Source organism: Leptidea sinapis, chromosome 38 (assembly GCF_905404315.1).
Source record: "Leptidea sinapis chromosome 38, ilLepSina1.1, whole genome shotgun sequence".
Classification (NCBI taxonomy): domain Eukaryota; kingdom Metazoa; phylum Arthropoda; class Insecta; order Lepidoptera; family Pieridae; genus Leptidea; species Leptidea sinapis.
The window spans coordinates 5,123,182-5,145,585 of NC_066302.1; the positions used below are offsets into that span (position 1 = coordinate 5,123,182).

The window sequence follows — 22,404 nt, forward strand, 5'->3', positions numbered from 1 at the left end:
ACGGATAAAACTACATTTTTTTATTGAAACCTAGCTAGATCGATTTATCGCCCCCGAAATTCATTGTATGCTAAATTTTATGAAAATCGTTTGAGCCGAGATTCAGATTATATATACAAGACAAGAATTGCTCGTTTATATATAGATATAAGATCAGTGTGAATGACAGCTACGTCTTACCCTCGCGATACGTCAGTCAGTTTGCTTAAGTGTGCGTGCGTTTGTAGAAAATAGAGACTAAAAGTTTGCAGCTATTATTTCGACGTGTTTACAGCTTTTCACAGTCTATCTAGATGTAAAATTATCTAATGCTTTATATAGCCTGATTCACCGTACTGAGTCATTTCTATATCATTTCTCCTTTCTTTCTTACTTAAATGGTGGTTGAAAACGACCACGCTCGCCCATTTCGCGTTTAACATTGTTACAACTTGGAACTATTGAAATAACTTTACGAACTCGAGAGGTAGAGAATCGTTGGACGCTGACATAAGCTTGTTTTTACTGTTTTTGATTGAAGTGACTTTACTTTGCTAGGTTTTGATGTCACAGCAGATAATATTGATATTGAGGTGGAGTCTACTGACCAACTTACAAGTGGCAAAACAAATATAAAAATAGGCCTCAGTGAATCCGGACTATGTAGATTTTGCCAAGAGGCCTACTAAGACCCTAATCACATCCTTCTGGAGTGTGAGGCCATCGCCGCAATGAGGGCGGGATGCCTCAAAGCCCTCATTATCCAGGACCTACCCCACTTGTGTCTCTTGAGGATACTACGCCTCACTAAGTCTGGAGAAGGAGATTTACTGTAAAACTTAGCTGAGTGTAAGCTTAGCAAAATCTTTTATTTCAGATTATTATATGTACGGATAGCACAGTTGTAACAATTTCACAACAGCCCATTACTCAAAAATACCGTACAGTTGATGTTCTGATGGCGTGTGTTGAACATTTAACAATGTACGAAATAATGTTATAGAACATTCGTTTTAATCTGAACCCAGATATCTACCGTTAGTATAATTAACATTGACTTTATACCTAATCTAACTGTTGTTTCTTAAATAGCATCATCATTACTTAAATTCAACCTGTTTTGAGTTCTTAATTATTTAAAGTTTAACATATCATTACAAGCATTCAGCAAGCACTTTATTACAGTAAGACTAAGAAAATAATTACGAAACAATTGGAATGTTTGAATCAAATGCATCACGGTAGTTTTCTATTTACTAGATGGACATCAAAACCCTACCAAGCCTCTGTATAGTCAAATAATAGATATTTAATTATAACAGCTGTACCAATAGTAAGCTGGTCCACTACAAGCCGGGGCTTGTCATTCAAGATTTAATAATAATGTTTATTTTCGATATTTTAGTTTATAGCTTCATTGTTACAACCCTGACATCTTTTGGTCCTTCGAGCCGGATCATTCTAGAAAAACCATTTTGGTCTTGGCTTAATTTGTGGCTTTGTATTGCAGTTCAACTTTAAATAAGCTTATATCTAACGAAACTATAAATATGAGAAATGCTTAGATATAGTGAGAGACAATATTAATAATGGTATACACTAGTGTACACAAGTGCCTTTCAGAATGAGAGCCAACACAAATATTTGAATTTTGTGAATAGTCCGAAATTAATGAACCTTGTAGGTCACACGCAATCAAACTTCTCTATCTACTAAGGGACGGACGAACGGCAGCATATTACCGAAAGGTATGAAGGTGTTCCGGCTCTAGTAGGTCTTTAAAACTGTTTGAATTTACAACTCAGTTAATGAAGCTCATTAGTATTTAATAAAATGTTTATTTAATGATGCTGCCGAGGGATGTTTTTTATGACAATCATTAAAATATTTTATAGCATTCAAAAGCAGCGGTTGCGTTAACGGATATTAATTGGTTGCAATAAATTATGGCGAACGTTTGATAGTATCATCGCCTATTTAAATGGCAGTGTGTGTGGCGCTTTTTATTCTTATAAATCCGTTATTTTTCATGTGGAATTCTTTTTTTGTGTTGTTAACTATTAGTTATCACAAAAAATCAATACATCTCGAAACGTACTAATGTAGAATATTTACAAGATCACGACAATCTGTATTATTCAGATATATTATATACAAACACACACCCTAAATCTATATATATAAAAATGAATTGCTGTTCGTTAGTTTCGCTAAAACTCGAGAACGGCTGGACGGATTTGGCTAATTTTGGTCTTGAATTAAAAATTGGTCTTGAAAGTCCAGAGAAGGTTTAAAAGGTGAATAAATATGAAAATGCTCGTAATTAAATAAAAGCAACAATTTTGTTTATCCTTTGATGTGTCCCCCGTCGTTCAGAAAATAAAATTGAAAGAATAGTTTAAAATGAATAACTAATTAGAATTTTTATATATTTGCAACTTTCTCAGCAGGTAAAATATAAACTTAATTTTAGCTCAAATAAAATTTGAAAACAAAATTTTCATGAACGTCTTAAGTTTGTCATAACAAATAAATATTTTTATAAGTACTACGTGCTTCTTCATGCGTGTACGCGGACGAAGTCCGGGTATCAGGTATTTATATATAAAATAAAAGTTACTGTGGTCATAATTAGTTGTATAACCATCATTATTAGACATTGTAACATATGTTGATGTTTGTTTTCTTTGACATTTTACATTGTGCAACCGGGAAGAGACTGACCCCCATGTTACGGGCTATCCTAGTTTGCAGGTCGAGGGTAATTATAAGCAAAATTGTATTTTGCTTTTGTACCAAATAAATATTTATTATTATTATTATTTTTATATTTTGTAGAAGATCTAACAGTGTAAAGAATATCTGGGGCGTCCGCGTCGTCGGGCAAAACTTAATTTTGGGGGCCTGTAGGCCCCCTAAATTAAGTATCTAATATCTACACTGAGTCTTTCAGTACGTGGTCGCCATTTGACGCCATTGTCCGTCAGTAATTGTTGAAGTAGTACTTCTTTAGGCGCGTTATGAAAAAATGATGAGAGTGAAATTTTAAGATGCGTGCGCATCACTGTAACACAAAAGTAACAGGTTGAAGTTGGTTCCTAAAATTTTCTGACGTTTGCGACATTTGTTATTTTTTTTTTTGGTTTCTACGTCCATTATTAGGACAGGCAAAGGGTTCAAGCCCATACAGCCGTATTCATTACAATAATAATAAATTGTCAAAGCCGTCTTTGCAAAAATTTTACAAAATTGTTCTTTCTAAAAACGTAGAATAGCACGAGGAATAAATCATTTTAGTGATTTTTGCTTCGTTAGGCCTAAGAAGTATAACTTAAATAAGACACTTTTAAAGGATTAACACGCGTGTAATTGTAACAGTTTCACATTAGATGTTTGCGTAAAAGTTACAGTTTTATTTTAGCTAACCCGACGTTTCAAGACCTTTCCAGATCTCGTTTTCAGGGGGACTGCAGATGAAGTGAGTCTAAGATAGTATTTGTCATAGTTGTCATTATGAAGTTTAGCGCCATTTATTTCCTCGGAGGTGGTGTTTGCTGTACACAGATGGTTTTTGGCAAAATTTACTGACAGTGTCCTCTTCTTTTTTGGTATGTGTAGTTATGGGTTTTGATTTAGAGATTATTGGATCCCAGGTGTTACATAATTTAAGACCATCTTCTCTATTTAAATATGGGTGTTTTTTAATTTCGATGGCTTCACGTACCAGTCTTGGGAGAAATCTATTCTCTTTTACCAAAACTTTTGGTTGGTCGAACCGGATGTAGTGGTTAGGACGCGTCTGTTATGTGTTCAGATACAGCTGAATTAGAGTGACGTCTGTGTTTGATACCCGCAATGTGTTCTTTAAGTCGGCTTGAGATATTACGTTTGGTTTGCCCAATGTAAGACAGGCCACAGTCGCAGTCCAGTTTATAGACGCCTGCATCTTGCAGTGGAATATTACACTTTACTGGTCTCAAGAAAATACTAAGTATAACTTCTTGCATGCATACATAAGTTCACATTATTTTTATATAATTGGTACCTTGTTTACCTGAGCGGGAGCTGGTTCAGCGATGGTCTGCTCGGTTTTCACTCGCCTCTCCAGGGCATAGCTGTTCTGTACCGGGGCACTCCGGACGGGGGCGCTGGCCACAGTGATCTGCGACACTGCAGCCACTGCCTTCAATTGTGCCGTGCTTGGACTCTCCGGCTCTTGGGTTTCTTCAGGATTTGCTGAAATATTATTGTAGTTATTTAGGCTTTATCTATACATGAAAAGTATTTAGTGAGAATAATTTCTTGCTATAACTTCTTATCAACTTAAAAGAATATAGCTCGCCTTACATTACTCATATAAAACTTAGTTATCTAAGTTGGATGCCTAAAGTTCTTCCACAGTGCTGTTTTCAAGAAACTTTTTTTACAGTACAACCAATCTGTGGATTCGTTCCACAGATTGGTATATCGTTGGAAACGTCTTGATGAGAAAAACTTAAAATAGATTGTGGCTTTCTAGGTCTAGAGGGATCAAAACTATTCACGTTCTAACATTTCCCATAGAATAACATTTTTGAAGTTTACTCTTAAAGAATCGATTTACATATAAGGCGCCCGGTATGAGAAAAATATGGATAGTAAAATCTACTCATCAAATCTCATAGCAACGTTTTTGGTGCGCATCATTTCTCGCGCACCTTTCACTGTCTTGTATTTTGAAGCTTAATTATATTATTGAAATTAATTTATTATTATGCTTTCATAAAGTTTAGTGAAAATTCTATAAATTATGGAAGAATGTGGTGTAAATAATGGTGCCGGAAAATCTGATAAGCACGTAGACGTACCAAGTAAGTTACAATTCTGTATGAATACAACACTATGACATGTGTTGTATATAAAATAAACGTGTGTGCTTTGTATTTATTAAATATTGAATTATTCAATATAGTTCATACAAATTTATAAGAGCTATGCATCTAATTAAATGTTTAATTTAATATGAAGAGTATATACCTATATAGCGCATTTCACGCCAAATAGGCAGACAATTTTTAATCTAACGTATTTTATTTTCTTAATATCTATAATTTTTTAAAGTTATTATGATTCAAAACTAACATATTTTTCTACATATTATTGTAAGTAGGTCTAATATTTAGTAGGTAATAATGATATAAATTCGCTTACCACTGTTTTTGCGGTGTTCTTCGTGTTGTTGTTACTTGTAGGTATTGTAAAGTAATAGCGATCGAACAAAATTTTCTCCATCACAGATATTTCAAGCAATATTAATTTGTATCTGCCTATTTTTAATATATTGATAAGAAGACCGATTGTACTGTATAATTTGTATTTCGAGTTTGTATGTTTGAAAATTATATGGATTGAGATTAAAGTTGTTTTTGAACAAATGTTTCAAATACATATTATTACAATAATTAGAGTTCACATTGGATTAGAGACATCTACTGCCTCTACTGGTGACTTAAGAAACGATATCACGTCATTGTAATATTATTTGTGATCGTGAAATCGATGTTAAATTTATGCAACATCATAAATACATGGAATTACATTACATAAATGGTTGCATTTTGTGTCATTACCGCTAGAGGGCGGTAAAAATGAAAATATCTATATCATAGTTAATTTTAATAACAAAATCATAAAAAAAACTAGGCTGGTTATGGAGCTACAATAGGAAAACTAATTAACATATTCTGAAGCTAATAAAAAAGCGGACTCTATGTCATTTTTGAAGAGTTTAATTTAAATCATATCAATATAAAATTATTTTGTAGAAAATATACGATGAATAATTAAATAAATTAAAATTGTGCTGTACAATACCTAAATTTTTAACTACATAATTTCATATTATTAGGTTCTTGTACCTACCTAGAGTGATAAAAACTTAAATATTAGGTTGACCAATTAATGGTATCGAAACTATATATAAACGCGTAACACAAATAACTTCATTATTTTGACCTCAAAACCTAGTGCTGTCGGACTAAGCCCAACTGCAACTAGTTTGATCTTCATGCCTACCTTGCTGGAAAACCAATGCACGCCTGGTCTGTTTGTAGCCGACTTCATTGGACTTGATTTCATTTAGTACCTGTTCAAAGGCAATCGTTCTAGAGGAGTAAACTCCAGTCGTGCGTCGGAGCTGACACACACACTTTATTTTATAGAAAAAGGAGGATGAACGTGTTCATTCCACAACGCTCTTGTCTTATATCAAGTGAAGCTGCCTTGCCCTTTTTATCCATAAATCCAGTCTTACAACAAGCTTATCCCCTGCTTTAGCAGAATACATTTAAGTTATAGCGCTATTAAATTAATTACTGATTTATGGCGTGTTGATTTACATGAGATATACAGAGTAACGTGAGCAATGTTCTTCGACAGCAAACATTACATAGCCATTGGTATGTTTAGACCGTCAAAGACTGACCGCCATATTCCTCCTGACAGGAGCTACGAGTATATATCTCTATTAGTTTTACACAGATCAAAAGGACCGCCTTATCTAACGAGCTGTTAGATTATTTATATATTGAGGCTACAAGCACTCCTGACTTAGAATGCGTTCATATATCTAGACAGAGCATTGCACTGAGCACTGCGGTTCAATGATTTTATCTTTCATTTCAATTACAAACACAGTACGCTTACATTGATATAATTTACAGCACTAGTTATCTATCGGAAAGAATGAGAGTGATATTGAAAGAAGAGTGAATGCAGGAAACAAGGTGAATGGAGCTTTGCACTCCTTTATGAGCAGGCAGAAGGTGTCTAATAAGGCTGGTTTGGCTGTGCATGAGGGGGTGTTCTTTCCAACACTCATGTACGGAAGTGAAAGTTGGGTATGGCAGAAGAAACATGAAAGCAGAATAAATGCAGTTGAGATGAGAGCGTTGAGAAGTATGATAGGAGTTAAACTGAGTGACAGGATAAGAAATAGTGAGATAAGGAAACGTTGTGGTCTGAAAGAAGATGTTGTGACAAAAATTGAGAAAGGTATGCTGAGCTGGTTTGGACATGTCGAGAGAATGAATGAAGAACGATTGACGAAGAAAGTGTAGAAGGCCAGTGTGAATGAAAGTGTTGGAAGGGCCTAACCTAGGCGGACGTTTCAAGATCAAATCAGGGACGTCCTGAAAAAAGGCCAGGTCAAGAGTACCCTAAACCGGAGAGCATGTATGAAAGGAATAATGAAAGTGGACGAAGCGAAACAAGTATGTAAGGATCGTAGCAAGTGGAAAGAAGTGGTCTCTGCCTACCCCTACGGGAAAGAGGCGTGATTTTATGTATGTATGTTATCTATCTGGCTATCTTTAAACAAACCCAGTTTTAACATCTCAACATATTAGTAAGGAAAATCTATTCAGATTATCTACTGAATTACAAAAAAGTACTGATACGGGACGTTCCATATCTGTCTTAAGATCTTTTATTTTGTGTAATTCGAAATTTGGCCAGTAAGGCGCGTAAGGCAGTCTTGTCTTACCACGATCGTCAATGTCACGAAGTATTGTTTTTTTTCATGGAACAGACGAAGAATACATATTAAGAGCACCAGATGGTATGTGATCACTTTGGCCTGATCTAACACATTAGTAAGGTTCGTAGCGGGCGAGGATCGAACCTTTTGTAGCACCAACGCTTTCTCCACTTCCCTCAACAACCCTTAAATACCTAGGAAGGTATACAATAAATAATAGGCAGCATTGACACTCTCGAAATTTTCATCATTGCCTTAATAAGGAATATAAAAATTAGAATGTACCTACGCACTAAATAAACTAAATCCATTGATTAAGTATACAAGAGCTAAATAACAATCCTTGCCTTAAAATAATAGGAAATTCACGAACTTAACATGACAATAACTCAATAACATAAACTTATAATAATTATCCAACCAAAGAGCGAACCAAAGTAACCGACATAGTCCAAACGATTGCGAAACTGAAGTGGCAGGGGGCAGGACACATAGTTCGACGGACAGATGGCCGTTGGGGCAGTAAAGTCCTCGAATGGCGACTACGTACAGAAGTCGCAGTGTTGGAAGGCCCCCCACAAGATGGACCGACGATCTGGTCAAGATCGCCGGAATACGTTGGACGAGGGCAGCGCACGACCGTTGGTCGTGGAAATCTTTGGGGGAGGCCTTTGTCCAGCAGTTGACGCCTTCCGCCTGATGATGATAATAATTATCAGACGGGTCAATTCAAAATTAGGGAACGCTATCTAGATTTTATTATATCTATGGTTCATGATTAGTTGAGCAGGATTTACTGAAGGCACTACTTACCATATAAGGCTTCTATATGGGAAACTTACATCTGTGTCGTGAGCTACAAGTTTATGTGAAAAGTATTCCTGTGTTACCTCTACCATCACTACATATAACGTTTTCTTTGATAGCGACACTGTAATGTGTAATTTTCACATGAAGAAATAATAATCTAAATACAAGCGATTATTTCTTATTTTGATGATGAACGACAAAACAATTTTTAGGCCTTAAAGGCCTTTTAAATGCCAAGCGAGAAGCGTGTAGGTATGTTCTATTAAAAATCCTAGGCCTAAAAATCAAAATATAAATGTTTTGATTAATTGCTATTTTTACATCCGTTGCAGCCTTATTTTATTTCTAAAAAGAGCTTGCAAAGAGGATGTAAATATCAAGTAAATACTACGTAAGAAGACAGCTGATACTATACAAAATTATCTATTATCCGCTAGTTGCAGCAAGCATCCTTAAAGTTAATGTTTCATTTAAACATAATACCTTCATTTTCTTTTACATTTTAACAGTCAAAGATAGCATGTGATATAATGAAACATTAACTTTAGGGATGCTTTCTGTAACTAGCGGTATGACAATTAACTTCAAAATTTATTAACGTATAGAAAATTTAAAGTAAAGTAATGAAGTTATATTATATTAGTGAAAACTTGTATGTTTTCACGGCCGTTTTCAATAACCTATCTATCCATAGTTTAACTTACGGATTCATTTGATTCATTGCTGTTACCCTTTAATGACAAGATCTTATCTATCCATAGTTATGTCCAATATAGTTATAGGTAGTCCAATGCTATCTGTCAATATGTTATTGAAATGTAAGTAAGCGTATAAGGATAGAGTTGTCTACGTCTAGTAAGTTAAACTAAGTATAGACGGGTTATTGAAAACAGCCGTTAAAGTACTTTAAAAAAATACGTATAATATGAGCGCTTAAGTCATGCACATTTGGATTTACCAAACTTTTTTATGCATATGCGTGCACGAAGAAGGTGCTACAATTTCAAGCATATTATAACATTAAGAAGGGACATTATATCACAAATTTAACACGCGTTCATCGGCTCATCTATGAAGCTTTTTAGGGTCAACATTCCAGTGGTGAAATGAAGTTGAAAATGGAATGAATTATGCATTTGATATGTCACTTATACCTAACAACCATACACTTAAATAAAGAAGATAACATGAAGAATAAAGAGAGCTGTTCGTGCTATATATCAGCTAGGTTATAGACAGTCTCTCAAAGAAAAACTTAAAGAAATAAATATTATGACTGTTCATTGTCAGTACATTTAAGAAAATTTAATAAACGTTCACAAAAAATCGTCACCTTTTTGCTCTTAATAGTGATTTTCATTATTATAACACAAGAAATAAGAAATTAAGTAACTAATTCTAGTAGGCTTCATAAGATACATAATAGCTTTAAGGGTAAATGTATACACTTCTATAATAAAAGTCCCAGCCACTGTTCAGGCATTATCTATAAAGAAATTTGAATGTTTTATAAAAAAATGGCTCTGTCGTAAATCCTATTACTCGATTGCTGAATATCTAAATGATCGGACAGCCTGGGACTAGATTGTGAGTATTTTATAGCGATAGAGATGACTGTACAATATTGTACATTTTTATTGAAAAGAGCGCAAAAAAAGAATGCTGGGAGAGTTTCTTGCGCCGTTCTTCTTCTCTCTCAGAGCGCCATTTGTTTCCGAAGCGGTAGTAGTATCTAGTAGTTATTAGAAATGACATCAAAAAGAATTCTAAAAGAATCAATTTTGAGAAAATAAACGCCTTTTATGCCTTACAATATACTAAGGCGTGCGAGAGAGAATTACATCTCTAACGGAGAAACAGCAAGATAGAAATGGAAATCGAATCTATTGTAACAGTAACCAATTTTCATTGACAAGTCGTCAATAATAAGCCATGCTTATAATAAGCTCCTTAGTATTTTGTATATAAAATCACTTAACAGTTTATTTTTCTAAGTGATATCCCTTACATCTGGGATTAAGTATACAAATTAAATTTCTACCTATATCCATTTTGGACGGTTGGCTTAGTTGCTTTTTTTTTTATTTATGAAAATAAGGGACGAGACGAGCAACACGTTCATCTAATGGTAATTTATACGCCCTGCCTGGATTCTTTAAAAACCCAAAAATTTTGAGCGGCACTACAATAAATTGCGGTAGTCACCTTGAGACGTAAGATGTTGAATCTCATTTGCACGGTAAATTCACTAGCTACGGCGCCCTTCAGATCGAAACACAGTAATGCTTCACTGCAGAAATAGGCGCCGTTGTGGTACCCATAATCTAGTCGGCTTCCTGTGCAAAGCAGCCGCCCACTGGTAATCTGGACACTTACGTTTTGAAGGTGGGTCTGAGTGCGTCGGTACCGGTGGCGTGGTGGCGCGATGCGCGTGCGGCGGCGGCGACAGTCGGCGCGCGTGTGCGGGCGCGGCGCTCGCTACTCGCACGCGCAGCGCGCGGGCTCCGGACACGCCCGCACCGCACCATCCCTCTTCTGTCGGACGTCCACCACTCGAAGGCCTACAAGCATTTGACAATCTATAATCATCCGTACAATATAAACAATTTGTTAATTAATTAGTTACGTCAGTTGGTGCTGGGGCTGCTGCTTCGACTGCCGAAGACAGCAAGCGTCGCAAATATGTTGGTCTCAGTGAGTCATACATCTTTGTGCCGTTTGGTGTCGAGACAGTTGGCCCGTGGGGCCCAGAGGCGCGGAGAATGTTCAAAATACTATCTTCGCGCCTCAATAAGGCTACTGGAAACCCAAGCGCTGGCAGCTATTTCGGTCAACGGATCAGCCTTGCTATCCAACGCGGTAATGCTGCCAGTATTCTTGGTACGCTTCCACGTAATGATAGTTTTAATTTTATGTAGTCGTAGTATTGTAAATATAGTTATAAGATTTGTTTTGTTTGAATAATAAAAAATAATAATTTATTATATTATTTTTGTTAATAATTAAATACACTTAAACAATTTGTTATTTTAAAGTAATACACTTTACTTTTGGGACTTATTATACAAATTAAATTTGTAACCAAAATTTATTAACATACAAAAACGGAGAAGCACGGGTCCCGCGTCGAATATAAATTTTGGTTACTTTAATTTGTTTTTGTATTTTACAAATCACGCCTCATTAAACCTATTTTCTACGATTCTGTAGTATTTTCCACGCTTATATAATGTGAACCAATGTTTCTCCTCGCCTGTTTAATATGTGGAACTATCATATATTATTTTATACAAGGTCGAATTCTCGGTACTTCACTTGGGCTGCTTTAAGTCATTGTATTACTAACTACTTCGTTTAGTTAATTGGTGCAACCCGTCCTAATATTTTCTCAATCAAATCAAAATCACTCTATACACGTAGGTCGAGGAAATGACACTCATGAATGTTAAAAGTTTTCTTTTCTTTTTATATTTCCGTCACTTCGGAAAGGTATGAGTTTTAATGACAAGAAGTGGCACGAAACTCGTTGCCACTCTTTTAAAACAACATTTCAATTACAATATAAGTATTATGTAAAGCTACGCAACAAAAACACTCCAACATCAAATACTCAATGACGACGTAAGTCAAAAAAAGTAAATGTAAATTAATAGGTAAATACAAGAGACTTTGAGTACAGTAGATGCATCAATCTATACACACTATAAATAGATATAGATATTTTGTGAACATTTTATTAACGACTGTAAAAATATAATAATGTCTCGTGCCAGATTTTGGCGACTCAACATCTTTGCTGCACCAAGTAACGCGAGCCGCTTTTTGGTCTTCACAGAGAAAATGCGGTATCCATCGGAAAAACAACTTTTTTTACACCTAATTGTTCATGCAAAATTATTTGTATTTGACTCATGCCAATGTCTAAAGTTGCCTGAATTTCGCGGTATGTCACATGTCGATCTTCCTCAATCAGCTTACGCACAGCATCAACGTTTTCTTTAGTGACTGCAGTTTTTGGACGACCTTGACGGGGATCATCACTGAGCTTGACACGTCCACGTTGAAATGCAGAAGATTATAATTTGTGGTTTTAGATGGGGCTTCATCACCAAATACAGAAATCATCCGGTCAACACACTGTTTTTGTGTTAAACCACTTCAAAAGTCATAATAAATCATCGCTCTAGAATTTTCTCAAGTCAATTCCATTTTCTCAACGACTAAACAAGTTTGACAAGACCTTGTGACAGGACCGAGAATCTTTTATTAAATAAATAAATGGTATTCGATTTTTAAAACCAAGGAGTTCTCAATTAAAAATATTTTAAAATGACAGGAACAGTGGAAATATTCCATTCCCGATACGTTTAGTGCAGCCTATGTATCATATTGGCATAATAGAGACAGACTATATACCTAAAGCAGTCGTTGCCACGGAGTGTGAGGCTTACTAATGTCGATTTCAGATTAGTAAGTGAGGTATTAGCAGATGTTATCGAGTACTATTTTCATATTGTTATATATAGTTGTTATTCTAACGGATACACATTAGCCCGTATCGAGATATCGCGTGACGAAGCGATGCGCTCCCGATGTGCGAAACCAATCGGTCGGGTCACCCGTACCCAGGGCTACCACCTGCAGCCAGGACCCGCCCTAATATCGAAAAACTTCATTTCTTAAAGGAAAACGCAACTTTACCGTGTCACCAACTTATCTGTGAACTGATGGGTGTCGCCATCGTCGTTTCAGTGTTGCTAATTAATTTCAATGTGCACAAAATTCAGAACTATCGCAATAAAACACACAGAACACTCGAAAGTAGTAGACACTGACAGTCGAATGACATTTCAACATGGCGACCGTAGTTCCTATTTTTGCCACTTGACAGATAAGTTGGTATTACTTTAATAATTTACGAATTATAATTTACGCTTTTTATTATCAAATGGAATTCTTAATTGGCAATCCAAGATAGAATATTTATTTCATTCTGTTTACTGCTCCTAGAAGTACAATATCAATCAATGTTGATCTGGTTTTAGCAATCCATCTATGAGAGGACGAATTGGTGACGAAAAGACGAACATGAAAAGGGACGTGTGTAAGAAACTGAATGTTAAGGGTTTGAAGAATGAATAAAGATTAGGATTGTCTTTGTTATTATTACATTAACGATGGAAAATTTGAATAATTAAGTGTATTATTATACGTTACCAAGAAATACTTACTTAAAATTTACAAACCCAAGTAGTATATATTACTGAAATATATTGAAATTGATTAAACTATGGACGACCATGGAGTACTTACACGTCTTGATATAATCACAGATTAGTTAACTTCGACGCGTTTATGTATAATAATAAAGCCTAATTTATTCCATATCTCTTTTTACACAAAGCGAATTATTAGTGGTATAATAGTACTACTTATAATTTTACTTATGCCTTCCATTTTTTTCTCACAAAACCGGTGTGTGCTTAAGGCCACAACATTTCCTCTCCTTAGCCAACTGTACACAGCCGAGCGAGGATTGAATGCAAAACCCTCAAATTAAAGTAATCACATTAAAATCAACTCATTGTCTCTATACATCATGACTTCTCCAAACAATACTTGCAGTGATTAGGATTCCTTATTTAAATGGTGATCGATCTGTACAGGAAATAAAGCGAAGCAACAATAAACAAAAACTTTTGACAGCCCTAGTAGTATGCCCGATCACTCTCCCGAACGAACCGGTAATAGTTTTACTGTGACACTTCGTTGTGCCTGATTATCTTTGTGACACAAGTACACTAAACAACACAAATAACATGTACATTTGCAACCTCCCTTAAAGCGCTTTCGCACTACGTCCGATCAGAGTCCGATCCGTACCCGTGAACAACAGGTCTAGAAATTTCGGACTGAATTCGGATATTGCTTACGCATTAGTCCGATCTCTTATCCAATTCCAAGCAATTCAGGGGCGATGGCATACGGCATTTAAGGCGAAGCCACAGCAGAGCATTCACGTCGTTGATCATGAATACTTTCAATCCACGTCAACTTCTGGCAATGCTATCTGCTAGTGCACCCTCTCTTGGTAGACTGACTTTTAAAAGGTGCTTTTAACTGTGACCGCCCCGCTGCCTCTGTGCACGAACGCAGCACGGAATCTCGTATTCGGTTCAGACGCTGTGCGCGAGTATTCATACTATGACTACTGCAGTCCATCAATAATCTTCTCCGGAATGGAGATTGAGAGCGTTTCCGCACTACGTTCGTTCAGAGTCCAATCCGTATCTGTGAAAACACGGTCCGAAGTCGTAGAACTATTTTTACGGTTGACGGAAAGAAATCGGAATGAAAGCCGGAATTTGTGCGTAAACTACCAATTCGCTTGTTGTGTTTAATTTACGATAGTCATTTATGATAAAGTAACCTATTACAATATGAACTTTTTAAGGGATTATTTTAAATTTCGTTACACATTTTCTGGGATCATGTTAAAAGCATAAACATCGGCGAAGAAGAATACTACGTACATACTCGACTCAGCCGAATAGTAGATATGGCGAGTTTGTTTCTTACTGGTGTTAACGTTGTCGTTGTCATGGTTTCTAAATAATCTAGTAAACCGTGTACCTATATACATTATACATATTTAGGTATATTAGTGAATTATTACCGCTTTGTAATAATGGCAGGGCGTCTCAATTATCATCAGCTGAACGTCCTGCTCTTCTCGTCCCTTACCTACCTATATAGATATAGGAGCATTACATTAGCAAGAAGTAGTAGAATGTTTATTCTAAATCCATAATCAGCTCGATCCATTTGACCGCGTGCAATGTAGAGCAGCTCGAATTGTCGGGGACCCAGTGCCCTGTGAACGGCTGGATCACTTGGCGTTGCCAAGAGATGTCGCTTCATTGTGTCTTTTACCGCATTTATCACGGGGAGTGTTCCGAAGAGCTGTTTAACCTAATTCCTGCCGCCGTATTCCACCTTCGCACGACACGCCACAAGTTAGGATATCATCCCCACCATCTGGATGTGTAGCGGTCTTTCACAGTACGGTTTTCAAGGAGCTTTCTTCCACGCACTACAAAGCTGTGGAATGAACTTCCTTATGTGGTGTTTCCGGGACGATACGACATGGGTACCTTCAAAAAAAGCCTTCACCTTCCTTAAAGGCTGGCAACGCTAATATGTGATTCCTCTGGTGTTGCAAGAGATTGTGGGCGGCGGTGATCACTTAACAACAGGTAACCCGTACGCTAGTTTGTCCTCATATTCCATAAAAAAAAAATCTTTGCAACGTACGATAACATCTCCAGACAAAATTAAAAAGCTGGCCTTATTAACACATTGAACGGAACTTTATAATGATTGATGTCTTTGATGACTTCTGACTCTGAACTGGTTTTGAAAGGTGAAACAGGTTTCATAATATTATGTCTTTTCTTTATCATTGTAAAAACAAATTGAAATTGTTTCTTGTTATTGTACCCAATTATGATTGTTGGCGCGTAATCGGAGGGAATCTTCCAATTGCCATCTCATACGAAACAGCGCGACCTTTTTGTGTGGCAAAATAAAACGTTACAAGAAAATCGAACCTCGATTAACAGTATTCTAGCGTCTCAGTCTGAGATCTATAAAGCGTACTAAGACTTTGCTCAGACTTTACTCACCTAATCTGAATTTTGAAAACAAAACAAAGAAGCAAAATATCAAATATAAATAGTGCATTTTTATGAAATATAACTGGATATAAATGCATTCATGTAAGGTAAAAAAACGTATACGAAATATATTGTATATATTATATTAGTTTACAATTTGAATGTCTCTAGTAAATTTTAAGCATGATAGACTAATCAGTTTGTTAGTCTTAAGAAAAATGACGTCCGTAAGGGGTATTATCGCAAAAACAATCCAAACAAAGCTTCAGTCAGCTTTAGAGACCAAATATCTTGAGGTGATAAATGAGTCATTCATGCACAATGTTCCGAAGGATGCAGAAACACATTTCAAAGTTGTTGGAGTATCGGAAAAGTTTGATGGACTACCAATTATCAAGAGGCACCGACTTGTCAATGATATCGGTTTAAAGATCATTTATTCTCATTAAAAACATTACAAAATATCACTTACATGAGAACAATATTTATAAATAATAATCTATGAATCGTCCTTATGATAAAACTAGGTATAAAACTAAATATAAGTGTGTCCACTAGAAAAAGGAAGTATCATATGCAATACATTTCGCTAAACGAAGCTTGAATAAATTAAAAGTGCCTGCATCTTTGATATCCGAAGATAGCACTTTAGCACCTTTATTGGTCCTTGGTTTCGATAGTATGAAGTGATCATTATTGCGTCTATTTTGTGTTTGTTTCTTTTTTATAAATGTTATTTCTGAATGTATTTTTATGTCTATAATTTGCCTAATTAGTATGCAGGTTGTGTATTTGTATAACTGTAATATATTCATAAATTTAGTTTCTTTATAAACTTCCTCTGTAGGTGTTAGAAATGGATAATGGAAAAGTATTTTAATTAGTTTGTTTTGTATTACTTGTAATTCTTTTAACTTAAATTTATAAATATACTCAAAGAAGAATTACAAAGTGGTGTGCATGCTCTCTCTATTATAGCAAAAACACCGGAACAGTGGGACAAGAGTGATAAAGTTGTAGAGAGCAGTCCGAATTGTAGAGGTGGATTTGGAAGATAAATTATAAGAATGCATACTTACATGTTGTTATACGCTATCTCATAATCTTTATCAACTCTAACTTCTTTTTATTTTATCTTATTTGGGAGATGATTATGTAGTTATATAATTGTAAATTAGTTAGTAAATAAATAACTTTAGACCTTAACCTTACTGAGTGTGATAAAACGCGAACTTGACTTTTACATTGGGATGTCTTAGCTCAAGTTCAGTATAATTTCATCTGTTAAATAACTATAAACACGAAATCAACGATTATACTAAGCTGACACTCAGTAAGGTTCTACGTAAGTAAAGTCTGAGTACGCTCTATAGTTCTCAAACTAAGTAGCTTCATTATTATCTTCGTGTTCCTCTCTAGATTATAGATTATAAATATGTATATTGATGGAATCAACCTAGAAGCTTAAACAAGGGATTATATAATCCACTCATCTATATTCTAGACGTACACAAACATCTATCTTATATAATAAAATAGAGAAATTCGGAAACAACACTACGTACAGTACAACAGTGGGTGGCTCCTTTGCACAGGATGCCGGCTTGATTATGGGTACCACAACGGCGCCTATTTCTGCCATGGGGTATCAGCTAGTACAAGACTTTTTTTTGCTTGTGTTTTTTACTAATTCTTAAATAGCCTCATTATCAATGTTATATTCAAGCAACCCCCTATTTATAAAATCTTTGAGATAACAGAAGCTAACTCGATTGTAAAATAATCGTTTATCATAATATACTGCTTTTGGATAAGGTCGTTTTTTTATGAAAATAAGGGACGAGACGAGCAGGACGTTCAGCTGATGGTAATTGATACGCCCTACCCATTACAATGCAGTGCTGCTCAGAATTCTTGAAAAACCCAAAAATTCTGAGCGGCACTACAATTGCGCTCGTCACCTTGAGACATAAAATCATAAGTCTCATTTGCCCAGTAATTTCACTAGCTACGGCACCCTTCAGACCGCAACACAGTAATGCTTACACATTACTGCTTCACGGTAGAAATAAGCGCCGATCTATTTATTCAATGCAAACAAACAAACAATCAAATATTCTTTAATATTTGTAAACTAGTTCTAGTCTAGTTCTCAAGAAGAACGTGTAAGCGCATCTCATACTTCGGCGTTTGAAAGTATTTTATTAATAAAACTTACAAATTAAAAATAAATCAAATCTTAACACAAACAAAATAAGTTGGAACTTACCATTAATCCTTTTGTCCCTATTTTTAATATTTAATAGGCTTAGTCGTATATATATTCTAACAACGTAAATCGAATTATATCAGACTAGCTGCCCCGGCAAACGTTGTTTTGCCATATAAATTGTATTGATATTTTGCTTGCTAGTTGATAAGAGATGGCGCTAGTTGTATTAATTAGCAACAATCACACTTCTTTTATATTTTTTATAATTCACACTATAGCTTTATAAATTATAGCCTATTTGTTATTCTGGTGTGTAAGCTATATTATTGTAAAGTTTCATCAAAATCTATCCAGTAGATTTTGCGTTAAAGAAGTTCAAACATACATCCAGACATACAAACTTTCACATTTATAATATTAGTAGGATTTATTTGTTATTTTATTTACTAAATATTTTTGAATTTTGGTTTCTGGTTGTTTGCTTTTAGGTGTAATTTAAGTGTTAATTAAAATATTAGATGTAGACAGTGAATCTGCTAAAGCAGCCTAATAGGATATCAAATATATTTCTATCTCACTATGTCCTTTTTATGTGTAGGATGTATCTGTATTTGTTTCCAAATAAATAAATAATTATCGCACCCGGGATGGTACAAGCCATTGGAGCTTTACCTACACATTATTTCTACTTAAAACAAGCCCAAATGCAAAAATATGATGCATTAATTCAGAGGCATTTTAATTCTAAACTCAGGCTCTTAAGCGTCAAAGATATATCCAATCGGTTTCGGGTTGTAGGAGTTCCCACTCAAAATGAGGGCTTATTATGAGCCGCGAAGCAGTGAACCGTTAAACAGTAAACTCAAGACAATGCATCTAGATTGAAACACAAAAAACGAAAGTGGAAGAACACGTATAGACAGTTATCGCGGCAGGAAACTACGCAGCTCATAATGGCGCTGTTTCTTGCGAACTTAATTATACAATCAAGGAAACAGCTGATTTAGCATCGAACATACTTCCGACACTCAACGCTATTCTATAATTTTACGCGCGACGATTCCATGTAGGCATAATACTTTAATAAGACCGGGATATTATTCAATATTCACACGTAACTAGGGCATAATTGTCGGGCACGTAGTGCTCTGAAAATAGTTAGATCACTTGGCGTTGCGTAGAGACGTCGCTTCACTGTCTGTCTTCTATTATCACTGGGAGTGTTCCGAAGAGCTGAGCACCTTCGTAAGACACTCCACAAATAGAATATCATCCCCATCATCTCTATATCTGGTGTTCCTTTCAGTGCGATATTCAAGGAACTTTCTTCCACGTAGCTAGTGAAATTACTGGGCAAATGAGACATAACATCTATCGTCTAAAGGTGACGAGCGCAACTGTAGTGGCGCTTAGATTTTTTGGGTTTTCCAAAATTCTGAGCGGCACTGCATTGTAATAGGCATGGCGTATTAATTACCATCAATTGAACGTCCTGCTCGTCTCGTCCCTTATTTTCATAAAAAAAACGTTCAACTCGACTATACCCAGTTTCCTTGTGCGTTGTTTCCAGTAAGATAGCTTAGCATCAGATATATAAAGAAAAGATGTAGATATGAAAACAGGTGGAAATAATTAATCACCATCAGCAAGATTTTATGCGTTCTTTACATTTCGTAATGTTTACAGCGTAATCAAAATTTAAAGCCGTTTCAAATCATTTACTCACACTTACACTTTCGAGTCCATTCATTAATGTAATATCGTGTTTTAACAGACTGATACCGTCGGATTGTAACGCATTCCACTGAGCGTGTCTTGTGGCTTTAGTTCACGAGCTGTTGAGATCAGCTGACCGAATAAATGTATTAACCACTGCACTGTCAACCGCTAAGTACATACGAGTATCAGGTATTGTCATAAATGTGTGAGCATATTTAGTTATACTTAGCGTTGAAATTGTGTATTTAGTATTAACCCTCGGTCTTATTATATGTACTGTACAGTTATTTGAAAAGGTGACAAAGTGTTAATACTGCTATGGTATATATATGTGGTATATATGGTATATGACAGGACGTTCAGCTGATGGTAATTGATACACCCTACCCATTACAATGCATTGCCGCTCAGGATTCTTGATAAACGCATAAATTCTGAGTGGCACTACAATTGCGCTCGTCTCCTTGAGACGTAAGATATTAAGTCTCATTTGCCCAGTAACTTCACTATCTACAGCGCCCTTCAGACAGAAACACAGTAAAGTTTACACACATAATCAAGCCGGCATCCTGTGCAAAGGAGTCTCCCACTGGTAAAATATATAAATATATAAAAACATGTTTTATATATATGATATCATGATATCTCATGAACCCCGCTAGCTAGCAAAGTCATATAAAAACCGCAAGTACCTATAATAAAACAGTAAAGTTTGTAATGGCATATGTTTCGTTAATGTACAAAGAACTTTATTTCTGTAGTAATGTCCCATACAAAGTGGTTGTTCTCCTTTTGACGGGCTTATGTTTACCTGTATGTAATTTTCATCGTTTGTAAAGCGGCTTTAGTACAGTTCAGTGCAGCCCTATTTCACTGCGACCTATGTGATCTATTGTGATATCCACTGTTAACTATAGCACACTGCTAACATTGATCTTTTTCACGAATCTTATTATACTCGTATCTTTTGAAGTGAGCTGACGTATCACAAGTGTTTGAAGAATTGGACTTAAAAGGCATAAAAGGCATTTATTTTCTCAAAATTGATTCCTTTAGAATTCTTTATGATTTTATTTCTAATATACTAGATACTACTACCGCTTCGGAAACAAATGGCGCTCTGAGATAGAAGAAGCGGCGCAAGAAACTCTCCCAGCATTTTTTTTTGTGCTCTTTTCAATAAAAATATATGTCCGATCATTAAGATATTCAGCTAGTAATAGGATTAACGACAGAGCCATTTTTTTTTAAGCATTTAAATTTATTTAAAGATAATGCCTGAACAGTGGCTGGGATTTTATTATAAAAGTGTATACATTTACCCTTAAAGCTATTATGTATCTTATGAAGCCTACTAGAATTAGTTACTTCCCAAAGAGATACAACCTTTCCGAATTAAAGGACCACATTCAGAGAGGATGTGTAACGGGATTTTATCTGCACTATTAGATTAGAGAATCTATACGCTCAGCAATCTTTAAGACCTAAGATTGAGAGGAGTTTATTTAACCAGCAGTGCCTCGTTAGTGTCCTGGTTTGAACCCGTAAGTTTTCTCTACTTAGCCCAAGTGCCTCATGCAGCCTTTTTATTGAAGTACCTGTATCTACTAAACATCAAATTTTTTTTCTCCCAGCCATCAAACCCGAGAGAAATTTTCTCCATAGGTAGATATACTCCTCCATTATCAGCTTTTTCTGACACAAGAACCCTTGTTTTGTTGTTTTCCTAACACTATGTGAGCAATCCTCTCAAAATTTCTTGGGGACATGGTAACTATAGTTTGAAAAAAATTATTTTCACCCATGCATGAACACGATACGCAACACATTGTAATGACGAGTCACTGCGTTTCTTATTTATACCTTATGCACATTTATTTAAATATTATTTTGCATTAATACCTTTCACCAGTTTGTTCTTCACGGTAGAGTGAAATCTTCTATTATCAAGGACGGTCACAAGATGAATCTATTATTTTTTATTTCCTAACGACGTCTTAGAGTGGGGCTACTTTGATGGTAGATGATCAGCACAGATGACCACCTGAGCGTATGGTACAGGTTGACGACGGTGAAGGTGATGATGTTTCCTTGCCCCATCGAAATATTGTGATACAATTTTTTTTTATGAATAAAAGGGACGAGACGAGCAAGACGTTCAGCTGATGGTAATTGATACGCCCTGTCCATTACAATGCAGTGCAGGATTCTTGAAAAACCCCAAAAATTCTGAGTGGCTTTACAACTGCGCTCGTCACCTTGAGACATAAGATGTTAAGTCTCGTTTGCCCAGTAATTTTACTAGCTACGACGCCCTTCAGACCGAAACACAGGAATGCTTCAACGAATGCTAACATGACTGCTTCACGGCAGAAATAGGCGCCGCCGTGGTACCCATAATCTAGCGAACAATAATGACTTCTATGTACCTAATAGCATTTTTTTTATGGACTAGGAGGACAAACGAGCGTACAGGTCACCTGGTGTTAAGT

At 35.7% G+C, this 22,404-nt stretch overlaps 1 protein-coding gene across 3 annotated transcripts in view; it reads right to left on the reverse strand.

Annotated features, from left to right (window-relative positions):
* LOC126975822 (ankyrin repeat and BTB/POZ domain-containing protein 2) overlaps positions 1-22,404 on the reverse strand; it is a 108,641-nt gene that overhangs the window by 28,314 nt on the left and 57,923 nt on the right. For 2 of the 3 annotated variants that reach the window (XM_050823847.1, XM_050823845.1), the window contains 2 exons: positions 10,682-10,866; positions 4,025-4,215 (listed from right to left, as the gene is read on the reverse strand). In XM_050823847.1, coding sequence (XP_050679804.1) covers positions 4,025-4,215; positions 10,682-10,866 — 376 coding nt within the window. The remainder of the gene's footprint in view (positions 1-4,024; positions 4,216-10,681; positions 10,867-22,404) is intronic. The other variant, XM_050823846.1, reaches the window with a different exon arrangement.